The 23,654-nt window shown below is 39.1% G+C and overlaps 1 protein-coding gene across 1 annotated transcript in view; it reads left to right on the top strand.

Moving 5' to 3' along the window:
• The window catches only part of IL16 (interleukin 16), a 164,242-nt gene that overhangs the window by 121,910 nt on the left and 18,678 nt on the right, over positions 1-23,654 (top strand). The window contains exons 8-14 of the mRNA XM_078151619.1: positions 2,880-2,953; positions 3,807-4,023; positions 5,938-6,055; positions 7,675-7,807; positions 10,535-10,622; positions 14,061-14,542; positions 20,609-20,765. Coding sequence (XP_078007745.1) covers positions 2,880-2,953; positions 3,807-4,023; positions 5,938-6,055; positions 7,675-7,807; positions 10,535-10,622; positions 14,061-14,542; positions 20,609-20,765 — 1,269 coding nt within the window. The remainder of the gene's footprint in view (positions 1-2,879; positions 2,954-3,806; positions 4,024-5,937; positions 6,056-7,674; positions 7,808-10,534; positions 10,623-14,060; positions 14,543-20,608; positions 20,766-23,654) is intronic.

Genomic DNA, 23,654 nt, shown 5'->3' with positions numbered 1-23,654 from the left:
CCACCCAACTCTTTAAGAAGATAAATTGAAGGGAAGCCAATATCCTGTACTGGTACAAGGAGTTTCCTCATTCAGGAATTTCTATGCTAATGATATCATTGGTCCATTCAAATACACTTTTATATGTTTACCCAGGTCACAGTCTACCTTGGAGCTTATTACAAATGTCTCTTTTTGACTGATGTCTCCACGTATTTCCCCTAAGATTATCAGAATTTGGTGCATGTCTATGTATCTACAGAATAGGTAATGAACCCTCCAGTTCTCATATTAGCAAGCAGGCTAGCCAATCATTGAATAAAGTTCAGGCATTATTACTCAGGCATATATAGAGACAACAAATAACCAAATAAAATGTAAAGGACTTTTACACAGTCAAGACAAATCCCTTCCTTTTCAGAGAGCTTACACCTCTCTGAGGGACCTATCTTTATTCCGGAGTTGAGTACTCCCTCCTTCTCCTCCACCCCCCCCCAAAAAAAGAAAAAAGTGAAAGTATTTTGGTTTGATAGAGAGTTAAGGAATGTACTCCTCTGGTAAGCCTAGAGACCTATACAAGCCTTCAGATTCAGAGCACTACCCTATAAGGAGAGACTGTCTTGCAGTGGAAAAGCTCTTGACTCTGCTAGAGTCTAGTCACCCTCCCCCGTGATAAGCCATCTTTCTTTGGGACTTACGTAGGCCACATCACTCCCAATACCTTTGAAGAGGTTTACTTCTTCACACTGTGACAGTCCTTCATTTCTTCTTGCTGTAGCTTACACTTAATTCTGAAATTCCTTCATGAGTGCTCCACTGACATTCCATTGTTACTGCCTTGAGTGCTATCTTGGCCTAATAGCTCCTCATTATCTATCATTGCTTCTACCTATGCCATCTTTGGGATTGCATCATTCTTCACAGAAGACTCAGAAGTTTGCAGGATTCCACTCTGAGTCTGAGTCTCTGAGTGTAGCATCCCTTATATCTCTGTTTTCCCTTAGCAAGCTAAGCCTCAAGGATGGAGCTCAGGTGTATCAGATGGTCACCAATCAATTATCCTCAATAAGTTTGTCATTAAAGAGTCAAGGGAATTGGGAATGAGGGGGAAGAAGGACGAGATGACTTTGTATCTTATTCAAGAACTAGCCTTGTAAAGGGAATTTAATACCTGATTAAGAACGTACCCACAGGAATTCAGGAGGGCCTTGTCAGGATGTTCCAGTGTATACCCCCCTACATTTAAATATATTGGATCGTATTTCAAAGAAAAAAGTGATTCCATAGATTTCGGTTATATTCACCAATTTTCATTTTGAATATACATAATTTTAGCCATATTACAAGTGACGTTGGCTTTTGTGGGTTGGCCTGGGAATCTAACTGCTATTTATAAGATTGTTTCTATGGAAAAATATATTTGGATTTCCAACCACCCAAATACAAAATAAACCTTTGGAACATGGTCTGTTCATAAGATGAGACCTAACTTTATGTTGGAAGAACCCAGCCACACACATATCCATATTTTCCCAAGTGGTCATAATTTAGAGAATTTGTTGTTGCTTTCAATACAGATTATGGGGTGGTTTTATTTACATTGTTAATTTTATTACATTTCTCTGGGGAAAAATTTATACCAATCTGCATCATATTTTATTCTTAGAGTTCCTTGCTGAAAAAAATAAAGGAATGTTCAGTGAGTTAAAATACTTAATATTCCCATCACCATGTACAGAAAACTTAATTTCCTTTATTCTTATCAGAAATAAACAATATTCTAGAATACACTAGAACTAGATTAGAATAAGACCAGACAGTGTTCTGGAGCACCAGTGCTATCTGTTTCAATAAAAATTCAATAATGTTTAAATATTTTCATTTTTCAATACTCCTCTCTAAAGTAATGATATCAGCAACCTCTTTTTTTTTTTTAAGGCAATTGGGGTTAAGTGGCTTGCCCAGGGTCACACAGCTAGTAAGTGTCAAGTGTTTAGTTTGAGGCCAGATTTGAACTCAGGTCCTCCTGACTTCAGGGCTGGTGCTCTATCCACTATGCCACCTAGCTGCCCCAAAATTTGTCACTTTTCTTTTTTTAAATTTTTGGTGAGGCAATCAGTGTTAAGTGACTTGCCCAAAGTCACACAGCTAGTAAGTGTCAAATGTCTGGGGCTGGATTTGAACTCAGGTCCTCCTGACTCCAAGACCAGAACTCTATACACTATGTCCCCTAGCTGCCCCTAACAACCTCTTACATTATTGTAATGTTTTATAATTTACAAAGTACTTTCACATCCATGATCTAATTTGCTCCTCATAATACCCCTCAGAAGCCAGCAGGCCAGGAACTATCATTGCATCTTTACAGATGAGGAAATTGAGGCTAAGAGAGATTAATTGACTCGGATAAAATGAGACAATATTCATAAAGCACATAGCACAGTGCCTGGCACATAGTAGGTGCTTCATGTATGTGTATCCCTTCTCCTTTACAACATTCCATAGCTAGTACTATAAGTGGTAGAGTTAGAACAGAATCAAAGTCTTCTGACTCCTAGTTTAGTGTTCTGTTATGCTGTCCTATGTCATACCTGTGAAGTGTAACTTGCCCATCTTTTTTTTTGATTGGGCTGAATCTGGATGGATTGTCACGTAGTCCAAAATAAGCAAAAGATATAATTGTATGATCCTCATTTATCAGGAATTTTCAGCATCTTGAATACAAGTTCAAAATTATAAATCATTTAGTATATATGCTTGTCCAAAGTAGTCTAATGACTTTATAAGTGAGAATAGATTTTCAGATACAATACTACCATTATATCCCCATATATATCTCGTGAATTCTAAAGTTTTTGGATTAGATAATAATTTTCTTCAATTTCCCTTTATCCAAATAGGGGATGAGATTCTGGAACTTAATGGAGAATCAATGGATGGATTAACACATAATGATGCTTTGCAGAAATTCAAGGTGACCCTATCTTATTGCATGGCTTCTTTGGAATGCAATAGTGTCTAGTTTCCTAGATGTGGATTAAAGCACACACACACACACACACACACACACACACACACACACACACACAGAGCACAACAGTGAAATCTCATTCATTCAGCTTCCACCAACCTAGTATTTACCAATGGTTAAACTAAGAGTTTAGTCAAAGATTAATTTTGCTTTAAAATAAGACTGCTGAGAAAACTAACAGTATTAAGCAAGATTGTGGGGGTAAATATGCAAATTACTTAATAATCTAAAAGTTTTCAAGAACTTTAGAAGCACTTATTTGTAAATAAGCAATTCATATGCTTATTACATTATCAGTTTTACATATTCATTAAAGCAGGTCTTATAAAAGTTGCTACTATGCAACCATCTTGTTCAAATTATTTTTCCTACATGAATTAAACAATTCAACAAATAGGTTTTGAGTGTTGAGCAAGGCACTGGGATTACAAAGATGAACCAGATAGAGCCCTGTCCTCAGAGAAATGACATTCTCCTAGAGAAGATGACTTGTAAATATAATGCCATGCTAAGCCCCCCCAAAAAAATGGGAACTGATTTCTACAGGTGAGTAGAGGAGAGTGGTATTACTTCTTTCTGAGAAGAATTAGAGAAGGCTTTGAGGAGATGATATTTGACCTGGACCACTCTGTAATAAGTCTTGAAGGATGGAAAAGATTTTGATAGGTAGTGGTAGGATGAAGTATCTATACCTCACATGATTCAGACTTTTCAGTGTCAGGTAAAGAACTCTTCTAATTACTTTGAATTCCTGAGTTTTTGTAATATTTTGTAATATCTTATTTTCTTTTTATAGCAAGCCAAAAGAGGGCTTCTCACTCTCACAGTCAGGACCAGCTTGAGTGCTCCCCATTCAGGGTCTAACTACCTTTCTCCTCAACTGTGCCGTTCGCTGAGTTCAAGTACCTGCATCACCAAGGAAAATAGTTCTTTTGGTCTGGAAAACTCATCCTTCTCAGCCAACACTGCCAAGCCCAATGATAGGATCATAATGGAAGTTTCTTTAAAGAAAGGTATCAACTCCTGGCTTTGCTCTGAGGGACACTGTCTTTCATGCTTCTCTTTACCAAACCCCAGTCTACTTCCTGTATCACTGGATCACTGACTTTCAGAGACATTTCAGCTTTTTATTTGGAGAAAGCATAGTAAAAATAGAAAAACACAAGCTATAGACTGACTTTATTTCACTGTCACTCAGGTCTCCCCTTCCCGCTTTCAGCACCTCTGTAGGCAGAAACTTTCTGTTGCTGTGCTTGACCAATGATAAACATCTTCAAGTCCAGACATAGATATCAATGTGGCTCTCCCAGCCTCCAGAGATCTGAATTCTAGTAATGCTATTCATGCATTTTGTTATTCATGTTGCTATAGAGAGAAAATGGTCCTTGTGCTGAGCTCTCTCTCACAGAGACAGAAACAGAGAGAGCTCAGCACAAAGGGCATCTTCTCTCTATAGTAACATGTATGTGAATCTATGTATATGTGTGTGTATATATATATGTATGTATGTATATATATACACACACACACAATATGTGTGTATATAAAATATGTAAATGTAATAAATGAAAAATTAAAATTTAATTATGTACATATATGCATATATGTACGTGTGTGTATGTATACACACATACATCAGCACACAGGGCATCTTCTCTCTATAGTAGCATGTATGTGAATCTATGTATATGTATATTTAATATGTGTGCAATAAAATATGTAAATAGAATAAATGAAAATTATAATTTAATTATATACACACATATACACATATACATATATGTGTATATGTGTATGTACACACATACATCAGCACACAGGGCATCTTCTCTCTATAGTAATATATAGTAATATAGCATATGTAAGTGAACCTATGTATACGTGTATCTACATATGTATGTGCATATAAACATGTAAAAATAATGCATGAAAATTTAAAATTTAATTATGTATGTGTGTGCACACATAAGCACACGTGTACATACACATGCATGCATACATGCATGCATACATACATACATACATGCATACATACATACATACATACATACATACATACATACATACATCAGCACAAAGGACATCTTCTCTAGAAGTCTTCCCTGGCTTCATCAGTCAGAAGCAACCTCTTCCTTGTCTAAGCCACTCCTTAGTATTACCCTTGATACTTCTCTCATGAAACATTACTTTCTTATTTCCATTTCTAGATTAGAAGATTCTTAAGGGCAGAGATAATGTCCAATTCATCTTTTTAACCTTCACAAAGCATAACACAGAGCTTTGCTGATGGAGAGAAAGATAATTAATGTTTATTGATAGATATATAGTATATAGACAGGGAGACAGGTAGCTAGAATAGAATAGAGATAGATAGAATAGAATATTTATTAAGTACATACAATGTTCCAGGTACTATTAAATGAATAAACAATGGAATAAATAAATGAATAATACAATTAGGCTATGCAAATGGTAGAAATCAACGGGGACATTTACAATTCTCAGAGTGAGTTTATTGGCTATCCATATTCTTAAAAACATATTGCTCCACATAATCTAGTCCAGCAGTTCTCAAACATTTTGGCCTTAAGACCCCTTTATACTCTTGAAAATTAATAAGGATTCTCCCTTCCACCAACCAAAGAGCTTTTGTTTCTGTGGATTATGTCTATATTTACTGTATTATAAATTAAAGCTATTATTATTAAAATAGTTTTAACCTTGTGGAACCTCTAAAAGAGTCTTGGGGATCCCAAAGGGAACCCAGACTATAGTTGAAGAACCACTGATCTAGTCAAAGGCCGTCTAGTGTTAGAATTGGACTATAAAATCTTTATAACCGTAAGTATGTTTCTACTATATGCTGTACCAAATGTAATCCAATATTTGGTTAATTTATCATTAATATTCCACATTTTCATTTCCAGAGGCTGGTGTAGGCTTGGGAATTGGCCTGTGTAGTATCCCTTACTTCCAGTGCATCTCTGGAATATTTATTCACACTCTTTCTCCAGGATCAGTGGCACATTTAGATGGACGCCTCAGGTATGATATTATATTTATTTCTCGAAAGAACAAAGGTGGCAAAAATTCATGAAATAATAAAGTAAGATTATGAAGGATCTTATGGATTTGAGGAAGAATTGTGGTGATAGTGGGTGGTATCTGAGTTAACTGGGTGATTTAAAAAGAGGTTTTCTATGTTGTACTTAGGACTCATATTTATATATTTATTTATCTTTTTTTTAAGAAGTTGAAAACGGAAGGAATAGACTTTAAAGTAAAAGTTTCTAAATTTCTACTTTATTCTGGCTTTGTAGTGATTGGGAGCTAGGGTAAAAATAACTTTTGTACTATTAATTTTATTAAGGGTTTTCTAAATAAATAAGTTGTACAGAGAAAATGTCAGATATTCATACTTTTAAAAAAAAACTTTAAACATATTTTTGAGGCATTTACAAAAATCTGATGTGACAAGTCAGTAACCAACTAGTCAAAATTCATTAAATCCTACTATGTCCCAGTCACTGTACTGGCCAAATACAAAGTCATCTTGTCTGTCAGTATTTATCAAGCTGTATTTCAGGCTACTTTCTAACTGGATTACTGTGAGCAAAACCAATTAACTATCTGAGCCCATTTCTCTATGAAAAAAAAATGTTAATACCAGTACCTGCTCTTGCCTACCTTATTAAGTTTGTAAAGATCAAATGCAAAAGTCCTTTGGAAATTGTAAAATGCTATAGAAATTCAAGTTATCATTATTATTTGCATGATTCTTTCACCTGGGCCCGTTACAAAAGTGTGTCAATGCCCACTCAAAACCATAAGCTCATGAACCTCTGGTGATATGCTTATTTTTACCAGGCAAGCAGAGTACCTATTCAGGTCAGACAAAGACATTTAATCAGATAGCATCAGGATGAAAGTGACCAGAAAATATCTTCTTATGCATGTATGGGAGTCTCTAAGGAATTGAATGCCATGGTGAAGACAAAGAATAGAGTTTGGAGTTGCAAGGCAGGAGAAGAAACAACAACGCGTGATCAGATAAGGGAGTTTCACAGAGTTCATGAACATGGAAGTGATTCACTTGTAGGTGATGGAAAGATCAAAGTCATGATTATCTCTGGGTGTTGCTGAGGTGAAGTGAAGGAGAAGGTTATGGGAAATGGCTATTTTGAGGAACTGGGAGGTTGAGGTATCAGAGGGAGTATCAATATGTATATTGAAGCTGTTTACTTGAGCAGTAGTTCATTATTTCCTTTGCCAGTCTTTCTTCACATCCCCTTGACCCTCACTCTTTCACACAGCAAGGGGAGGGGAAAGTGTTTTTTTTTTCCTCTTATTTTCCCTTTGTCCTGCAATTATAATATAATTTATATCCCATACAAAGAAGTTCTGATGAGAGCTTCATTTTATGGGGTGTGTTGAATGCTGTGCCTGAGGAAACTACTCCTTTTCCCTGTTTTTGTGTTAAGTTTCAGCGGGGGAAAGGAAGTCCAAGGACCGACTTAATCTCTAGCTGCATCGGAAATCAGCCCAATCCTTCTTGAACAAGTAGTCATAGGCCTAACGTAACCAAGCCTTGAAGGTCTGGATGTCATTTTGCTTTGAATTATGTCACTGGAATCATGGACCTCTTGTTGATGCTTACTTTGCAGATGTGGTGATGAAATCATAGAAATTAATGAGATCTCAGTTCAAAACATGACACTCAATGAAGTGTATGCCATTCTAAGCCACTGTGATCCTGGAGCAGTCCCAGTGATTATCAGCAGACACCCTGATCCCCAGGTAACGCCTCAAGTATTTCCGCCTCTCTCACCTAGTTCAATCACCTAGGACCAAACCTGGAAGTCAAATCTTATAGAAATAAAGATGTTCCTGGAAAATTTTACTGTAAGAAAATTCAGCATATGCACAATAATCTTCACATAGTAACTAAAACCCACGGCAAACAAGAACAGAGGACTGATAGATGGCACTGTTGTGAAGGATCATTATTAGGGGAAGTTCGATTTTGTTTCTGGATGATAGGTTTTAGCATTGCTTGAGTCTGGGTCCCTACTGTGAAATGCAATGTTCTTAGCTCTATTTATGGATTTTAAACACAATTCGGTACATTCTCAGTATGCCGATAAATAAAGAAAACAGAATATCTTATTTAAATAATTACCTTAGATTAGATAATAGAAGATTCCAGTCAAATCAAAACAAGCCTTTATTGTTATGAAGGTACTGTGATAAGGGATTAAAGAAAAGTAAATTTGGTCCCTGCTTTCAGGGGGCTCACAATCTAATGAGGGAGGCGACACAGAAACAAATGTGTACAAGCAAGGCAGAGACAGAATAGATTGGAGATAACCTCAGTGGGGAGGCATTAGCATTATGTGGGTTCCAAAAAGACTTCTTGTAGAGGATGGGATTTTATCAGAAACTTGAAGGAAGCCATGGAGTCCGCAAGGTAGAGATGAGGTGGGAGAGAGTTCCAAACGTGAGGGAATATTGACCAATGAAAATATCCGGAGTTGGGAGATGGGAGGAACAGCTCTGATGGAAGTGTCACTAGATCAGAGAGTATGTAGAAGGAAGTAATGTATAAGAAGTTTGGAAAATTAGGAGGGGGGCAGGTTATGAAGCACTTTGGGTGCCAGAGGATTTTACATTTGATCCTGGAGGTGATATAGAGCCACTAGGGTTGGTTGAATGATATATGTGGATGTTGGGGGTTGGGGAGTGGTCAGAGAAATGATATCAGATTTACGCTTTAGGAAGATCAATTTGACGGCTGAATAGAAGATTGAATAGAGGGGGGAAAAATTCGAGTCAGGGAGACCAACTAGAGGTCTGTTTCCAACAGTCCAGGCATGAGGTGATGAGAGCTTGCAGCAGAGAAGTGGCAGTGTCAGAGTAGAAAGGGTATTATGGAGGTAACAGTAACAGGACTTGGCAACAGATTGGATACGGTGGGTGAGAGAGGGTGAGGAGATGAGGATGACACTTAGCTTGTAAACATGGATGACTGGGAGGTTGGTGGTGGAAGAGGGGAGGGTTTGGGAAGAAAATAATGAGTTCAGTTTTAGATATGCCAATTTTAAGATTTCTACAGAATATCCAGGTCAGATTCCAATAGTAAAGTAGATCCTACTTAATTTGCTAGATGTTTTTCTTTGTTGCTATGATTTTCATTTGTGGTTTGTAACTGTGATGTAGGTATTTACATCCCAGAGTCATCTTTCATTAAGGGAATATTTTAGGATAGTTTCAGAGAAGATATCAGGTTACCAAAAAAGTTTACCAACTTGCTACCTGGCTTTTCCCTAACTTTCTGGAACACTCAAAGGATTTAGATCTAGAAGGGCCGATAGAGATTATCTAGCTTGATGCCCTCACTTTACATACGAGGAAAGTGAGGTTTAGAGATGTAACATGACTCGATCACAGTCATACAACTAGTAAGCGTACAAACTCATGTCTTCTTGACTCAGAGCATGGCACTCTAGCTCTTGCGCCATGCTATCAACAATTTTAAGAACATACTCCATTATCAACAAACATCCTCTCATGGGTCTACTGCTTGCTAAAAGCCACAGAACAAATGTGTCCCCTCCCCTCATTGGTAAAACTTGGCTGGGAAGGTAGGACCTATACACAAGGGAATGAATCATTACAATATAATGTCACGTGGGCAAGTGCCAACCTAGAGATTCTGATAATAAGTGCTACAGGTAAAGAGAAGAAGCCTCTCCCAGGATCCCACCTAGCTCTAAAATGGTTTGATTCTAATTCTATGACCTTGGAAGGCTTAAGCAGTCAGGCACATGGAATTGAAGACACCTGGGTTCTTATCTCAGTCCAAACATTAATTAGCCGTGTGACCCCCGGACCAGAGAGGAACAGTCTCTTTGGGTCTCCCTTTTCTCATTTTTAGGATTTAGAGGATCTCTACAATCTTAAATTTAAAATTTAGAGGGCCTCCACAGTTTTACTTAACACAAAAGCTCTAGGATTTTATCCTCGGGGGCATTAGTTGATCTGAGGTTTGAAGGAAAGGTGAGTTTTAAGGTGAGGGATCCTAGGGGAAAAAGCATGAGCAAAAGTAAAGGTATACACATGGATATCTGTGTTCTAGAGACAGACCAATCTAACAAGAACAGAGGGTTTATGTAGGGTAACGGGAAAAAAATGGGGACAGTTTGTGGGCCTTGGATGGCAGGTTTAAGAATTTCACAATTTATCTTATAGACAAGAGGAAGTTATTGGAGTTTTTAAAGGGGTGTGTGTGTGTGTGTGTGTGTGTTTGTGTGTTCGTATGTGTGTGTGTTTAGGTGATATGTATGAAATAGTGCTTTCAAAAGATTACTTTGTCAAGATGGATGGATGGAAGGGGAGAGAAAACAGGCAGTAAGGCCAGTAAGAGACTAATACAGTAACCCCTGTCTTGGTATGAGGTAACACTTAGGTTCTCAGTTCTCTTGTAGCTCCCAAGGCAAGTTCACAAAGTAAGCTGATATTTTCCAGGTGTCAGAACAGCAACTAAAAGAAGCTGTGGCTCAGGCTGTAGAGAATAGCAAATTTGGAAAAGAGAGACATCATTGGAGTTTGGAAGGTAAGAAAAATAATGAAGCCAAGGAAATCCTTGCCCTCTTTTGGATGTGTCAGGAGACTTGGTTACAAAGTACTACAAATGGCTAAGGTAAAACCTGTTGTGTGAGGATTGGCAGGGTCTAACTTAAAGCTTGTATGATTTAAGAACTTAAAACTGCCCTCAGACTTTTGGGACACCCTGAGACTCATCCTCTCCTTTCTGCTCTCACCTTGATTTGAGCAGTCATCACTTTTTTTTTTACATTGAATTATTTATTTATCTTCATGTAACTTCCATTTCACCTTTTTTTTTTTTGTATTAACAAGCATTTATTTTCTCTTCCTCCCACCTCTTCACACTAGAAGAGAAAAAAGAAAAAAGAAGCCCTTATAACAAATATTCATAGTCAAGCAAAACAGATTCCCTCTTTGGCCATGTCCAAAAATATCTGTCTTATCCTGCATGCTGAATCATTACCTCTCTACCAACAGAGGGGGAGCATACTTTATCATCATTGTTCTGGAATTATGATTGATTATTTCATTGATCGGAATTGTTACTCTTTCAAAGTTTGTCTTTATAATTTTATTATAATCTCATTAACTTCTTACTTGGACTAGTCCTTTAGCCATTGAATTGGTTTCTTCTCCAATCTACTCTACATATCTGAAGCCTGAACAAACTTCTTTAAGCATCTGGATGGTGTAGTGGTAACTGGGTGACTTGGGTTAGAATATTGGACTTGGAGGGAGGGAAAACCTGAGTTTGAATTCTGCCTCAGACACTCATTAGCTGTTTAATGCTGTGCCTCAGTTTCCTCATCTGTAAAATGAGGGGTTTAGACTCATGGCCTCTAAGGTCCTTTCTAATTCTAAATTTATAATCTTAGATCCTAAGCATAGATTTCATCATGTCAGTCCCCTGCTCAGAAGGTTCCTCACTTCCTGCTAGATAAAGTTGAAATTCCTTGGCATGAATGACTTCCATGATCTCACTCCAACTTAATTTTCCAGTCTTTCCCCAACTATTTGTCTTTATGCATCCTGTGCTCTAGGCAAACTTGAGAGTAAAGCAGTCTCATAGACAAGCCATTCCCCAATGCACACAACTAGTCCTTAATAAATATTTATTGACTTGAGTTGAATGTTTATAAATTATTAGGTTAGAATCTTAATTGGATAACAACCACCAAAACAGCTGGGAACTGAGAAAAGGCTAAAGAAGCAGAAATTTAAGCGGATCATGAACTTCAACTGGTGAGATGAAAAGGCTAGAGCAGTGGACAGAACAATTATGAATAATACACTTATGTGACTGGCTGGAAGCCTGCTGGTGGATCATGGAAGTCCTTGAATGAGAAGAACGACACAGTAAGAGCTAGGCATTGTTCAAAGGCACGTCATGGCATCTATCTTTCTTTTCCCCTCCTTTGTCATAGTCTTATCTCGTAGTTCGGTATAGAGGAAACAACATTTGACTACTAGTCAGGGGAAAAGAATGAGTTCTGTCATCAACTTTGTCACCAACTGTATTAACTTGGCTTTAACCCTTAAATCCCTCTTGGTCTTAGTTATTGCAACTATAAATTCAGGGAAATTGACAACTCAGATTCTAAGGTCTCTTATAGATCTATTAACTATGATTTACAATAAATCATAGATTTACAACAGATGATTTGTTTTATGATTTACAACAAATATCTGGTCCAATTTCCTAACCACTAAGAAGGATGAAATTTTGTTCTTTGACAGTGATCTTGTGGGGAAAAAAAAAAGTCACTTTTGGATTATTTACTCTTCCAGAAGACAGAATCTCTCTCTCTCTCTCTCTCTCTCTCTCTCTCTCTCTCTCTCTCTCTCTCTCTCTCTCTCTCTCTCTCTCTGTCTCTCTCTCTCTGTCTCTCTCTCTCTGTCTCTCTCTCTCTGTCTCTCTCTCTCTGTCTCTCTCTCTCCTCTCTCTCTTTCTGTCTCTGTCTCTGTCTCTCTCTCTCTGTCTCTCTCTCTCTGTCTCTCTCTCTTTCTCTCTCTGTCTCTGTCTCTGTCTCTCTCTCTCTCTCTCTGTCTCTCTCTCTTTCTCTCTCTGTCTCTGTCTCTGTCTGTCTCTCTCTCTCTCTGTCTCTCTGTCTCTCTCTCTCTCTCTCTCTCTCTCTCTGTCTCTCTCTCTCCTCTCTCTCTCTCTCTCTCTCTCTCTGTCTCTTCTCTCTGTCTCTCTCTCTCCTCTCTCTCTCTCTGTCTCTCTCTCTCTCTCTCTCTGTCTCTCTCTCTTTCTCTCTCTGTCTCTGTCTCTCTCTCTGTCTCTGTCCTCTCTCTCTGTCTCTCTGTCTTCTCTCTCTCTGTCTCTCTGTCTCTCTCTCTCTCTGTCTCTCTCTCTGTTCTCTCTCTCTCTGTCTCTCTCTCTCTGTCTCTCTCTCTCTGTCTCTTCTCTGTCTCTCTCTGTCTCTCTCTCTCTGTCTCTCTCTGTCTCGTCTCTGTCTCTCTCTCTCTCTTTCTCTCTCTGTCTCTGTCTCTCTCTCTCTGTCTCTGTCTCTGTCTCTCTCTCTCTCTCAGTCTCTGTCTCTGTCTCTCTCTCTCTCTCTTCTCTCTCTCTCTCTCTCTCTCTCTCTTCTTTTCTCTCTCTCTCCCTCCTCCCTCCCTTCCTCTCTCTCTCTCTCTCTCTCTCTCTCTCTCTCTCTCTCTCTCTCTCTCCTTCTTCACCTTCATCTATCTGTGTCCGTATATCTATCTTTATCTATATCTATCTATCTACTAATCCACATATACTACTCCACTCATGATAGTCCCACCTCTTATGGAAGATTTCATTATCCCAAACATCAAGTCCATAGTCTTAATAAAATTGGCTAATGCAACATTCAGTTGTGATAGAATGAGCAGTGCTTTGGGAACCAGAGCTGTTTTTTTTTTTATCAGGATTTTCAGTTCCCTATTTGAGTTAGGAAAAACTTTTCCTAACTGTCAAAGGAATGGGTTTGAACTTTTGTCCATTTTTTTTGGTGAGGTTAGATAAAATATATTCTGTATTTGATTTCCTGTTAAACTAAAATGTTAACCACTTGAGGGGAAACTGAGGGCCCTTTCAGGGGAAAATAGGAACAAAATTATGATGATCATAAGGGAAATTATGGATGAGGCCAAGAGCAAAAAAGATTTTGTGAGAGACTTCCCTGTCTCTCTCTATCTCCCTCATCTCTGACCAAGATTATACTCAGGTCCATGGTATCACAGTCTAGAACACTACTGAGTCATAGCTTACCTATACATTCCTTGGGGGCCAGGCTTTAAATTATAAAGTGTAGGTGGAAGTCTTGTCCTGACAGAAGTTCATAAGGTCCTTGAATACTTCTGTTGTATTCTGGTGATGCCTAGTATAATTCTAGAAACATAAGCAATAGTGTAGAATTGTATTATTATGTTATAAATAAATCTTATTCCAGAAGTTTTGACTGTGTCCCGATTGCAGGTATTAAGAGACTAGAGAGTAGCTGGCATGGCAGACCCACATGTGAAAAGGAGAGTGAGAAGAATTCCATTCCTTTCCACCGAAGGTCTCAGAAAGTCATGATCCGATCTAGTAGTGATAGCAGTTACACCCCTGTCTCATCCGTCGGGAATAGCACCAACAGCAGCCCCCAGCAGCCATCGGACTCAGAGCCAAGAACTGCTGGTGTGGACATCCCAGTGACCCAGGGGCCAGCTTTGTTGCTTTCATCTTCAAGAACCAGTCCAGAAAGCCAAACTCCAGTGAGGACTGAGGAGTGCCACCCGCCCTTGAAAGTCAAGAAATCCTTTGAGATTCTGGTTAGAAAGCCCACGTCTTCCAAGCCCAAACCTCCACCCAGAAAATACTTTAAAACAGATGCAGCCACTAGTGACCAGCAGCAGAGCCTTGATGGGAAAGAGATTCCAGTATCAGTTGAACAAATGTCTCCAGCTAAGGACCAAGTAAGATGTTATTGCATTAATATCCACTAAGTGTTTACCATAAATACAGTGCTGATGATTGGCTAGACCGTCAGATCTTCCAATCAGACCAGTAGATCTTAAGGATCTCTACTACTCCATCACAGCTTGCTTCTTTTAGTATGTAGTTAGAAATTAGTTTTTCATCTTAATTTAAATTTAGAAAGGCATGTTTGAAACTTGGTAGATCTAGCAAGTAAATCTACAGTCTTTCTCTTATTTTGGGGGGGGGTAGGCAATGAGGTTAAGTGACTTGCCCAGGGTCACACAGCTAGTAAGTGTTATGTGTCTGAGGCTGAATTTAAACTTGGGTCCTCCTGAATCCAGGACCAGTGGGCTATCCACTGTGCCACCTAGCTACCCCGACAGTCTCTCTTTCTGAAAGCTCTTAAGATGCTGTAGTTATAAGGAAGCTTAGATGTTATTTATTTCACGCCTCTTATTTTAAATGAGAAAACTGAGGATCAGAGAGTATGGGTATGCCCAGAGTAGACCTCCCGGGAATCTCTCTGATATTCTGAATCACATGCAAACTGAATGCATAGATAGCCATTAACACCACCCCCTTCCATTGATAGTATAATTCAAAAAGTACTAGAATGGCAGCAGACCTGGGTTCTAACCTCATCTCTGATAAAACTAGATGAGCTTTGTCACTTAACCTTTTTTTAGATCTCAAATTTTACATCTGTAGAATGAGAGAATTGGGCTAGAGGACTTTTAGGAGTCTGTTCTTGAAATGTTCTAAAAGAAGTTGGGCATTTCATCAAGCCTATAATAATTTGATATCTCTTGCTAGCTATGTCTACTTTAAAAACATCTGCCAGTGGAAGTGATGGAGGTTTTTTGTTACAGATAGAAACGTTTTTTGCTGTAATCATTTGGAAGTACACCTGCCTGTACCCTGAATGTACACTGTCTTCTTTGTAGGACTTATGAGGACATTCTAAACAATTACTCCAGGTTCTTTCTAGGACTTGGGATTCTATAGTTAGGCTAGAAATAATAGCAAGAGCAAGGGTGATGTAACTCTAATTTTTTTTGTGTGTGTAAGTGTATGGCCTAAATTAACAATTATATGGGTATAGGGATCTCTTGGTGAGTAAACTTGTCTCCCAAAGAAGAACAGTAATTGTTTTGTGATTTATCATTTAGAGTATTGTCGGAGGCACAGAGAGGCTACTAAATGACGAGGCCAGAGTCAACCAGCCAGTATATGTCAGAGACTTGAAGAGATTTGAACACAGCTCCCTTGACTTCAAGGCTGGCTCTCTAGCTATGTAGTAACTATATTTTAGTGGAAAGGGGTGACATACTTATTTCTAAGTGGTGGTAGTAATTCCTTGTGTTGAAAAATTCAAGCACATGTGAAGAAGATACATGTCATTCTTAAGGCAGACCCAAAGCAGCATCAAAAATGATAGATCACTCAATCAAATTTGGGAATGATTCTCAAACTTAGGATTGGCTAGATGAGTGTAGACAAGCTTGACTTTATGGTTGATTGGGTAAATAACCAACCCCCTTCTCAGGACATAAGGAAAGGGACTGGATCTGAACTTTCATCAGTATGAGAACTCTACCTCTACCAAGGCAGGTTGAAGCCCTCTCTGAAACTTATTCCCAGAGAGTTGCTTAGATTGTGGATAGGTTAAATAAGTGTCAGTGGTCAGTAGAGGTCAGAAGCAGGACTTGAACCCAGGTCCATCTTCCTTTTGAGGCTGGCTCTCAATTCACACTGCTTCCACCTAAGTTATAAGGTTAATAAAAAGTGCTCGAAAGACCATTTAAGATGAAAGGATCATAGCCCTAGAGCTAGAAAGGTCATCTAGAAGTCATCTAGTCCAACTCCCCTCATTTTATAGATGAGGAAACTGAGGCCCATATCCTCTGCTTCCTGAGCCAGGGGTCTTAGGTGAAAAGATACTCAGTACACCTTCCTTTTGACCTGTGAAGGGTGAAAGTGTAGCAGGGAACTTTAGCTATGGGAGGCTGGTGGGGGGGGTGTTATTTTTCAGAAGGGGAGCCTTGCATTGTTCCTCTGCCAAGTATATGCCCCAGGCCAAGCCCGAGGTCAACGAATCTACTTCGGACAATGCCTGTGTAGTCAGGAAGTTCAGCACTTAGAGGGACAGAGACATGAGCAGAAGCCACAAGTATTTTTTTTGTAGAGAACTACTCTCTAGTTTTGCATTAAGACTATGCCAATGGTATTTAATTCTGATTCATGGAGATGGGACCATCTACCTGTTCTTTACTACCCAGGTCAGACATGCTTGTCAAGTCCACTATGTGTCCTAAGGAAAAAACATACTGTCTTATCATTCTATGTCCATATTGCCTTTCCTTACGGAAATAAGTTCCTTAAAGATAGGAGGTGTTTCATTTTTGCCTAACTTGGTGTACAGTGGGCACTTAGTAAATGCTACTTGATCAATTTTTGTCCATTTAGATGTTTGCTTTCTTATTCTCTTTCCAGACTTCTTCCATCTCTCACCATTAAGAAAATATTTTCCAGTTGTTACTCATTAATGGGTCCAGCCTCGCTCCAGTCTGCTATAGGGAGGTAGGCAGGTAGAACAGCCAGACCACGGGATTTCAATATATTTTATTAGGTCCAACATCTAGATTCTCATAGTCAACTTAGCTATTTAGCACTAAAGGTCTTATCTAAGTCTTATAAAATAATATATAGATACTTAGGTTCATAGGGGTGGTAAGCTGGTACAGTGGATAGAGAACTAGTGCTGGAGTCCGGAAGACCTGAGTTCAAATCCAGTCTCCCAAGGTATGTGACCCTAGGCAAGTCACTTAACTCTGTATGCCTCAGTTCCTTATCTGCAAAATGAGCTGGAGAAGGAAATGGCAAATCATTCCAGTGTCTTTGCCAAGAAAACTCCAAGTGGAGTCATGGAGAATTGGATGTGACTGAAATAACTCAACAACTTGGATTCACAGAATCAGAGGGACCTCAGATGTCATTTAGCCCAACCCCCTCATTGTACAGATGAGGAGATTGGGGCCTAGGGAGGTTAAGTGACTGGTTGGCCCAAGGTCACATAGAAAATTAGTGACAGATACAGAACTTGAACCTTAAGTGTTTTGAAATTAGAATCTGGGAGAAAGAGAGAGAAAAAAAGAACTATTGAACAAAGAAACAAACTGAGCTATTTGCAGCATTGTGAGAGCCTGAAATCTTGAAGAGGAAGAGGAGCGCAGGTTGCTAAAAAGGAAGTTCAGTTCCGCAAAGAACAGGATGTGGTTGCTTTTGTACTTAGCTGATGAGTTGCTGTAGTTCTTCCTTTTTTTTTTTTAAATGGATGTCATTTATCTTTGTGACTGAGCACCTAGGAGATCAGACGGCAAAACTTAAGGATTAAGAAATAGAGTGCAAGGGGGCACTCACCGTGGACCTCGAAGTCACCTTTTTGGTGGCCTTGGAAACAGAACAGGAAGTGAAGGAGTTGTACTAACTACTGAAGCATAACCACTTAAGTGGACTGGTAGTGCTGGAGGGCACAGTTTGACTAATGGGCTCTTTTCAGCAGGAAAAAAAAATGTGGCTCCCTCATACCGAGCTGGGGGCAATATTCTCAGCAACAAAAGCAAAGAAAGCTTCTCTGACATATATTAGAAATCCAAATTAAGTTGAGTTTAGGAGGCCAAATAAGCATTCCCCCAAAGAGCCTGAAGAAAACAAAATGGATGGCAGATGTGTTGGGTATGAGCAAACAGGAGCCAGGACCAGGAAGTCTCTCCAGCAGTCATTTTACTCTAGTGGAGGTACTCTGCCACATGAGCGTGACAAATACTTGTCTGATTATGGAAGACCCTCTCTCCAGAATGCTTGGTTGGGCTACAGAGATAGTACAGAGAGAATTGGCCAATCAAGTATTTTGTTTTGTTTTGAGCCGCATCACATTCCTTTGTGTACACAGCACCCTTACTTTTTTTTTCATTTGAGATTAAGTGTAGTATCTTCTTAAGGATAGAAAATTCCATTAAAAGTAGCATATTTTTACATGTTCTGTAGAAGTCTGTCTGCCAATTATAGGATCATAGATTGAGAGTTGAAATGAACTTTGAGGTCATCCAGTCATATGATCAGAAATGAAGAGTTGGAAGGGACCTTTTAGGTCGCCTACTACAGCCTTCTCATTTTAGAGCTGTGGAAAGTGAAACCCAGCAGGGTTAAATGACTTGCCCACGGTCACACAGGTAAAGGTGACCGACCCAGAATTTGAACCCAGGTCCTCTGACCATGGAGCTGGAATTCTTTCCTTTATGCTACATAGCCATTGTGTCCTCTGTGATGTTCCATTCTCTTTAAGATCATTATCTTGGTGGAAATCCAAACGGTCCTTCTAAAACCATCATTTTAGGGCAGGCTGGCACAGTTTACGTTTTAGTTTTGTCTGGTTTTCATTTAAATGAATTTTTTCCTATTTACACATTCCTTTAGGAATTCCATTAGGATCATAGATTTGGAGTGGGAAAGGGTCTTAAAAGTCATTCATTCCCACTTCCTCATTTTGCAGATGAGGAAATAGAGGCCCAGACAGCTTTAGTAGCTTGCCCAGGTCACATAGCTCATAAATATCTGGGGTCTTCCCTTCCCATATTGATTCTTTTGTGAAGGCAAACTAGGCCTCTTTTGCCTCCATTCTGATCTGTCCTTTAATTACTGAATGAGTGTTGCCTCAAACAAACTGAGAGCTGGAAAGACGTTAGTTTAGAAAGACCAAGGTCTCCCACTGCATCTGGGGCCATCACGAGGGGTCCTGATCTCTGTCTTGTCACTGAATTCCAACAACCCTGGAAGAGAGAGTGAGGCTGATGACTTTGCATAGCCCTGCCTCGCTTAAATCCGGTTCACTTGCCAGTCAAGACATGACTGATGTCATTGGTCTTCTTTGAGAGCAAAGGACAGAGGAACATCGTCTGAGGCAGATTTGCATCGAGTCTTCTCAGCCCCAAACCCCTGCTCCATCTACCACACCATCTTACCTCTATATACCGCGTGATGGCTATTGTCTGTCTAGATACTTACTTTGAGGTAATTTAAATTCCAAGGCCTCGTATAGTCCCAATTTAATGCCTCATAGGACAAATTTCCTCTGCCTTCACCATCTTGTCAGCTTAAAGAAAGCCCAAAGGACCAGGCAGCACTTACATTTTTAAATGAGTAGAACACAAAGGAAAGAACAGCTTTAAATAGTATTTTAATTTGCAGAATGTTAGGGAGTTATTTCAATGATGTCTTTCTCAGATGGCAATCTGTTCTCAGCATGCACAGATAAGAGACATAAAATTCAATACAAGGCGGAAGACACAAAGCACCGACTTAATTGCTTCCTCTGAAGAGCAGAGCAGGTGACAAGAGGAGGTCCAGGAAACAGGCTGCTGCCCTAGCTGCTGAGCCTTGGGGACCATCAAGCAGGCAGGAATCATGATCTCGTGACTGAATAATAATCCTCTTGACCTTTTCCTTGAAACCTAAGAAAACACTTTTCAGGCTTTTCTCCTCAAGTCTGCCCCTAAAAGTACATCAGCTACCTGCCCTGCTCTACCCCCCTCCCCAATTCTGTATCTGAGGTCCTGTGAAGTCCTTTTCTTTGACTTTTAGTGCATTATAAGCTTTATATTTAATTTAATTTTATGATAAACCAACTTTCCACAAACTAACTGGTTAGAAAGAATGTGATGGTTTCTGCATTGAAATTCTTTTTAAAGCAACAGGAAATCAATGCTACAAGGTTGGTTAGTCCAGTGACTGTAACCCATTTTAGCCCTGCACAGTGCATAGGAAGAGATGACATTAAACTTTTTCCACCATGCCCTCCCCCCACCCTTCACTACCAAGTAGCTGAAATGGTTCATTGTAAAGCTGTTAAACAATTTTTTTTCATCTAAAGCAAAAGCCTGAGCATTACTTAAGATTTATGCTGAGGATAAAATCAGAAGCACAAAGATGGCTTGTGCCCATAGCAATTATTACCATTTAGAGCATGACGTTTTGACAGACTATATTTCCTGTTTACACCACAGGAAGTGGGAAACCTGCAGCTACGGGGAAAGAAAACTGTTACAACTCTGGGTGAAGTCCCATCTTGTTCAGAATCAAGAGTTTCAATTCAAGCAGAGGGTGCTGAGGCTTTTGCCTCAACTTCAACAGGATCAGAGCAAGCAAATGTTTCCAGGACAGGTATGTTTGGATTTTAAATGGTTTTACATGCTTCTGAATGTACAACATCTGTCTGGGGAATGGATATATTTGTGAGTTCTGAAAATGAACTTGAAAAGGTTGATTCTAAAACTTGAGTGAAAGTCAAACAGTCATTTTGTGTATTCGTGTATGCATTAACCTTTCTTAAAGATGTGCCAGAGGGCAGGGTTTGAACTTGGGTCTCCTAATTTTTATGCCATCTTTCTATCCACCACATTATACTGCTTCTCCTCTTAAACATTAACAGATGAAAATTCATCTCCTCCTCCTCCTCCTTCTCTTCTTCTTCTTCTTCTTCTTCTTCTTCTTCTTCTTCTTCTTCTTCTTCTTCTTCTTCTTCTTCTTCTTCTTCTCCTTATCCTCATTCTTTTCCTCCTTCTCCCCCTTCTCCTCCTCCCTCTTCTTTCTTCTCTTCTCTCCTGTCCTGTCCTGTCCTCTTCTCTTCTCTCATTGTCTCTCTCTGTCTGTCTCTGTTTTCTCTGTCTTTCTCTCTTATTCATTTCTGTGTGAATTTCTTAGTAAGGAAACTCCCTCCACTAATGCAGATCAACAACTCATTGCAACTTACACTTTTGGAGAGTTGCCTTGGGGCACTGAGAGGTCAAATGATTTGCTCATAATCAAACAACTAGGATGTGTTAGGATGTTCAACATTTGAGCCCATATCTTCCTGGCTTCCAGGTCAACTACTCTATCTACTATGCCATGCTGCCTCTCAGCCAACAGGGGTAATGTGAAACAATAGTGTGGGAAATAACACTGAGAAGGGACTATGCAGAGCTGATGTGCTAACTAGCCTGATTTCATTTCCTGTACAATTATCCAGTGACACTCAAAGAGACATCATCATGGTGTGCTTATGTCTATTCTTTATACCTTCATAACTAAAAGAAATGAGATTTGAGATGAAGTATGTATGTGTGTAGTAGTAGTAGTAGCAGTAGGTTCAAAGGCAATACTATTGAAATTATGGGAAGCTGCATTTAAAATATCCAGTTGTTAAATTCACATGTCATTGTGAATTTCATTCCATTATTTTACAGTGTGAGGACATGGTGTTAGAAGATGTAAAACCTATCATACTGAAGGCCTTAAGTCTATGATGTATATAGAACGTATTCTAGATCAGAGAAAGGATGTAAATGAATGATGTAGCTATAGATGCCTCTCTACAAGGTAGTTATCCAGTGATAGAGAATACTTTGGATCAAAAGTGGTCTTAGAGAAGGTACTTTGAAATACTCAGTGTTCAAAAGAAATCTTCTATGGGAATTAGGAATTCCACCAAAAGAGCTCCTGACTTTGAGTTCAAACTCAGCCTCAGATACTAATTTTGTGACCCTTCATGTTTCAAAGCCTCATTTTCTTCATTTGTAAAGTGGGGATAATAATGTCCATTGTCCTTATCTGAGAAGGTTGTTTTGAGGCTCAAATAAGATAATGTATACAGTTATCCTTTTCACATCATGGGGGGCTAAGGGTGCAGCACTCCCGAGATCTGGAACGTAAATTTTTTGGCTCTCCTTTTATGCCAGAGAGGTCTGAATTATTATGATATTAAAAGATAAAATATGTGGATACTATGCAATACTATACATATGTTTTATGCATTTCTGAGTTTCTAAACCTTTTCTGTGTTGTCTGCTGGCCATCACGTGTCATCTTTGGCTTTTGCAAAACTTCCCCAAAATTCCCATTTAATTTCTTATGCAGAGCTGCAATATATCAAAACTACAATGGGGAAAGTCACGATGTGGAAGGGATAACTGCACAAAGTGCTATATAAATGTTAGTTAACTCTTGCTATTAGAAGACACTGGGGCCTTTACAAAGAGGAATATTTACATCTAAAGATAACCACAGATATACAAACATATTCCCCCAACGTATGGAAAGCATAACCTCCCTCCCCTTTTGCACCACAGCAGTCTCTAGGGAGGGGAAGAGGATTACTTTCATAGCTTAATTCAGTCGCCAAAGGGCATAGTCCCAATTCAAAGTCCAAAACCTCCCTTGGGATTGATTCCTGGGCGCCCCTTTTACAAATGGGGCAAATGACCCCCAGAGAAGTGGAGTGATTCTCTCAACATCACACAGCTAGTCAGTAGCAAGACTATAGCTACAGCCCAGGTCTCTTAATTCTAAATCCCATGGTCTTTTGACATCATTTACAAAAGCAGCCATGAAAATTAGCTTCTGTTGCCTATAGTTTGATGCAGAGGAAAAGAATAATGGATGTGGAGACTGAAGACCTGGGCCTGCCTGGGTCCTTGACGACGCTACTTAGTATTTGTGTGACCCTAGGCAAGTCATTCATCTCTAGGCCTTACTATGTTTTCTCATTTTTTTTTTATTCCAAGAAAGACGCAATCCACTTCTTTTTCTCAAAATCATTATTCTTATCAGAAGGCTATTAATAACAACAACAATAATAACAACAATAGCTAACATTTATACAGCACCTTACATTTTGCAAAACACTTTACATATGCCATTTTATTTGTTGCTCACAACAACTCTGTGAAATAGATATTATTATAATCTCCAAGTATTAGGTGACTTGCCTAGGGCTGCACAGATAGCATCTTTGAGGCAGGATTCAAACTCAGTTATTCTTAATTCAGATTCCAACATTATATACTGTGCCACTACCAAGCTGCCCAGCTGCTAAGTCTAACTAGTGTGAGACATTAATTATTTCTCTCTTGTATTTATTAACTAATTATTGAATCAGGACCAAGGTTTTTCCCTTTTTCTAGTTCCTCATCCAGAGCACAACCAGTGTGGGAAATCTCTCTTAGAGATTTACTGAGGCCAAGACCTAATCAGATGGTAAAAGAAGTTCTAATTTTAAGCCAATGGGTATAT

The sequence above is a fragment of the Phascolarctos cinereus genome, unplaced genomic scaffold (assembly GCF_003287225.1).
Source record: "Phascolarctos cinereus isolate Bilbo 61053 unplaced genomic scaffold, phaCin_HiC Scaffold_3;HRSCAF=262, whole genome shotgun sequence".
In the NCBI taxonomy this organism is placed as follows: Eukaryota; Metazoa; Chordata; class Mammalia; order Diprotodontia; family Phascolarctidae; genus Phascolarctos; species Phascolarctos cinereus.
Note: the sequence above shows the minus strand (reverse complement) of the source record. Positions and strands in the feature narration are given on the sequence as shown.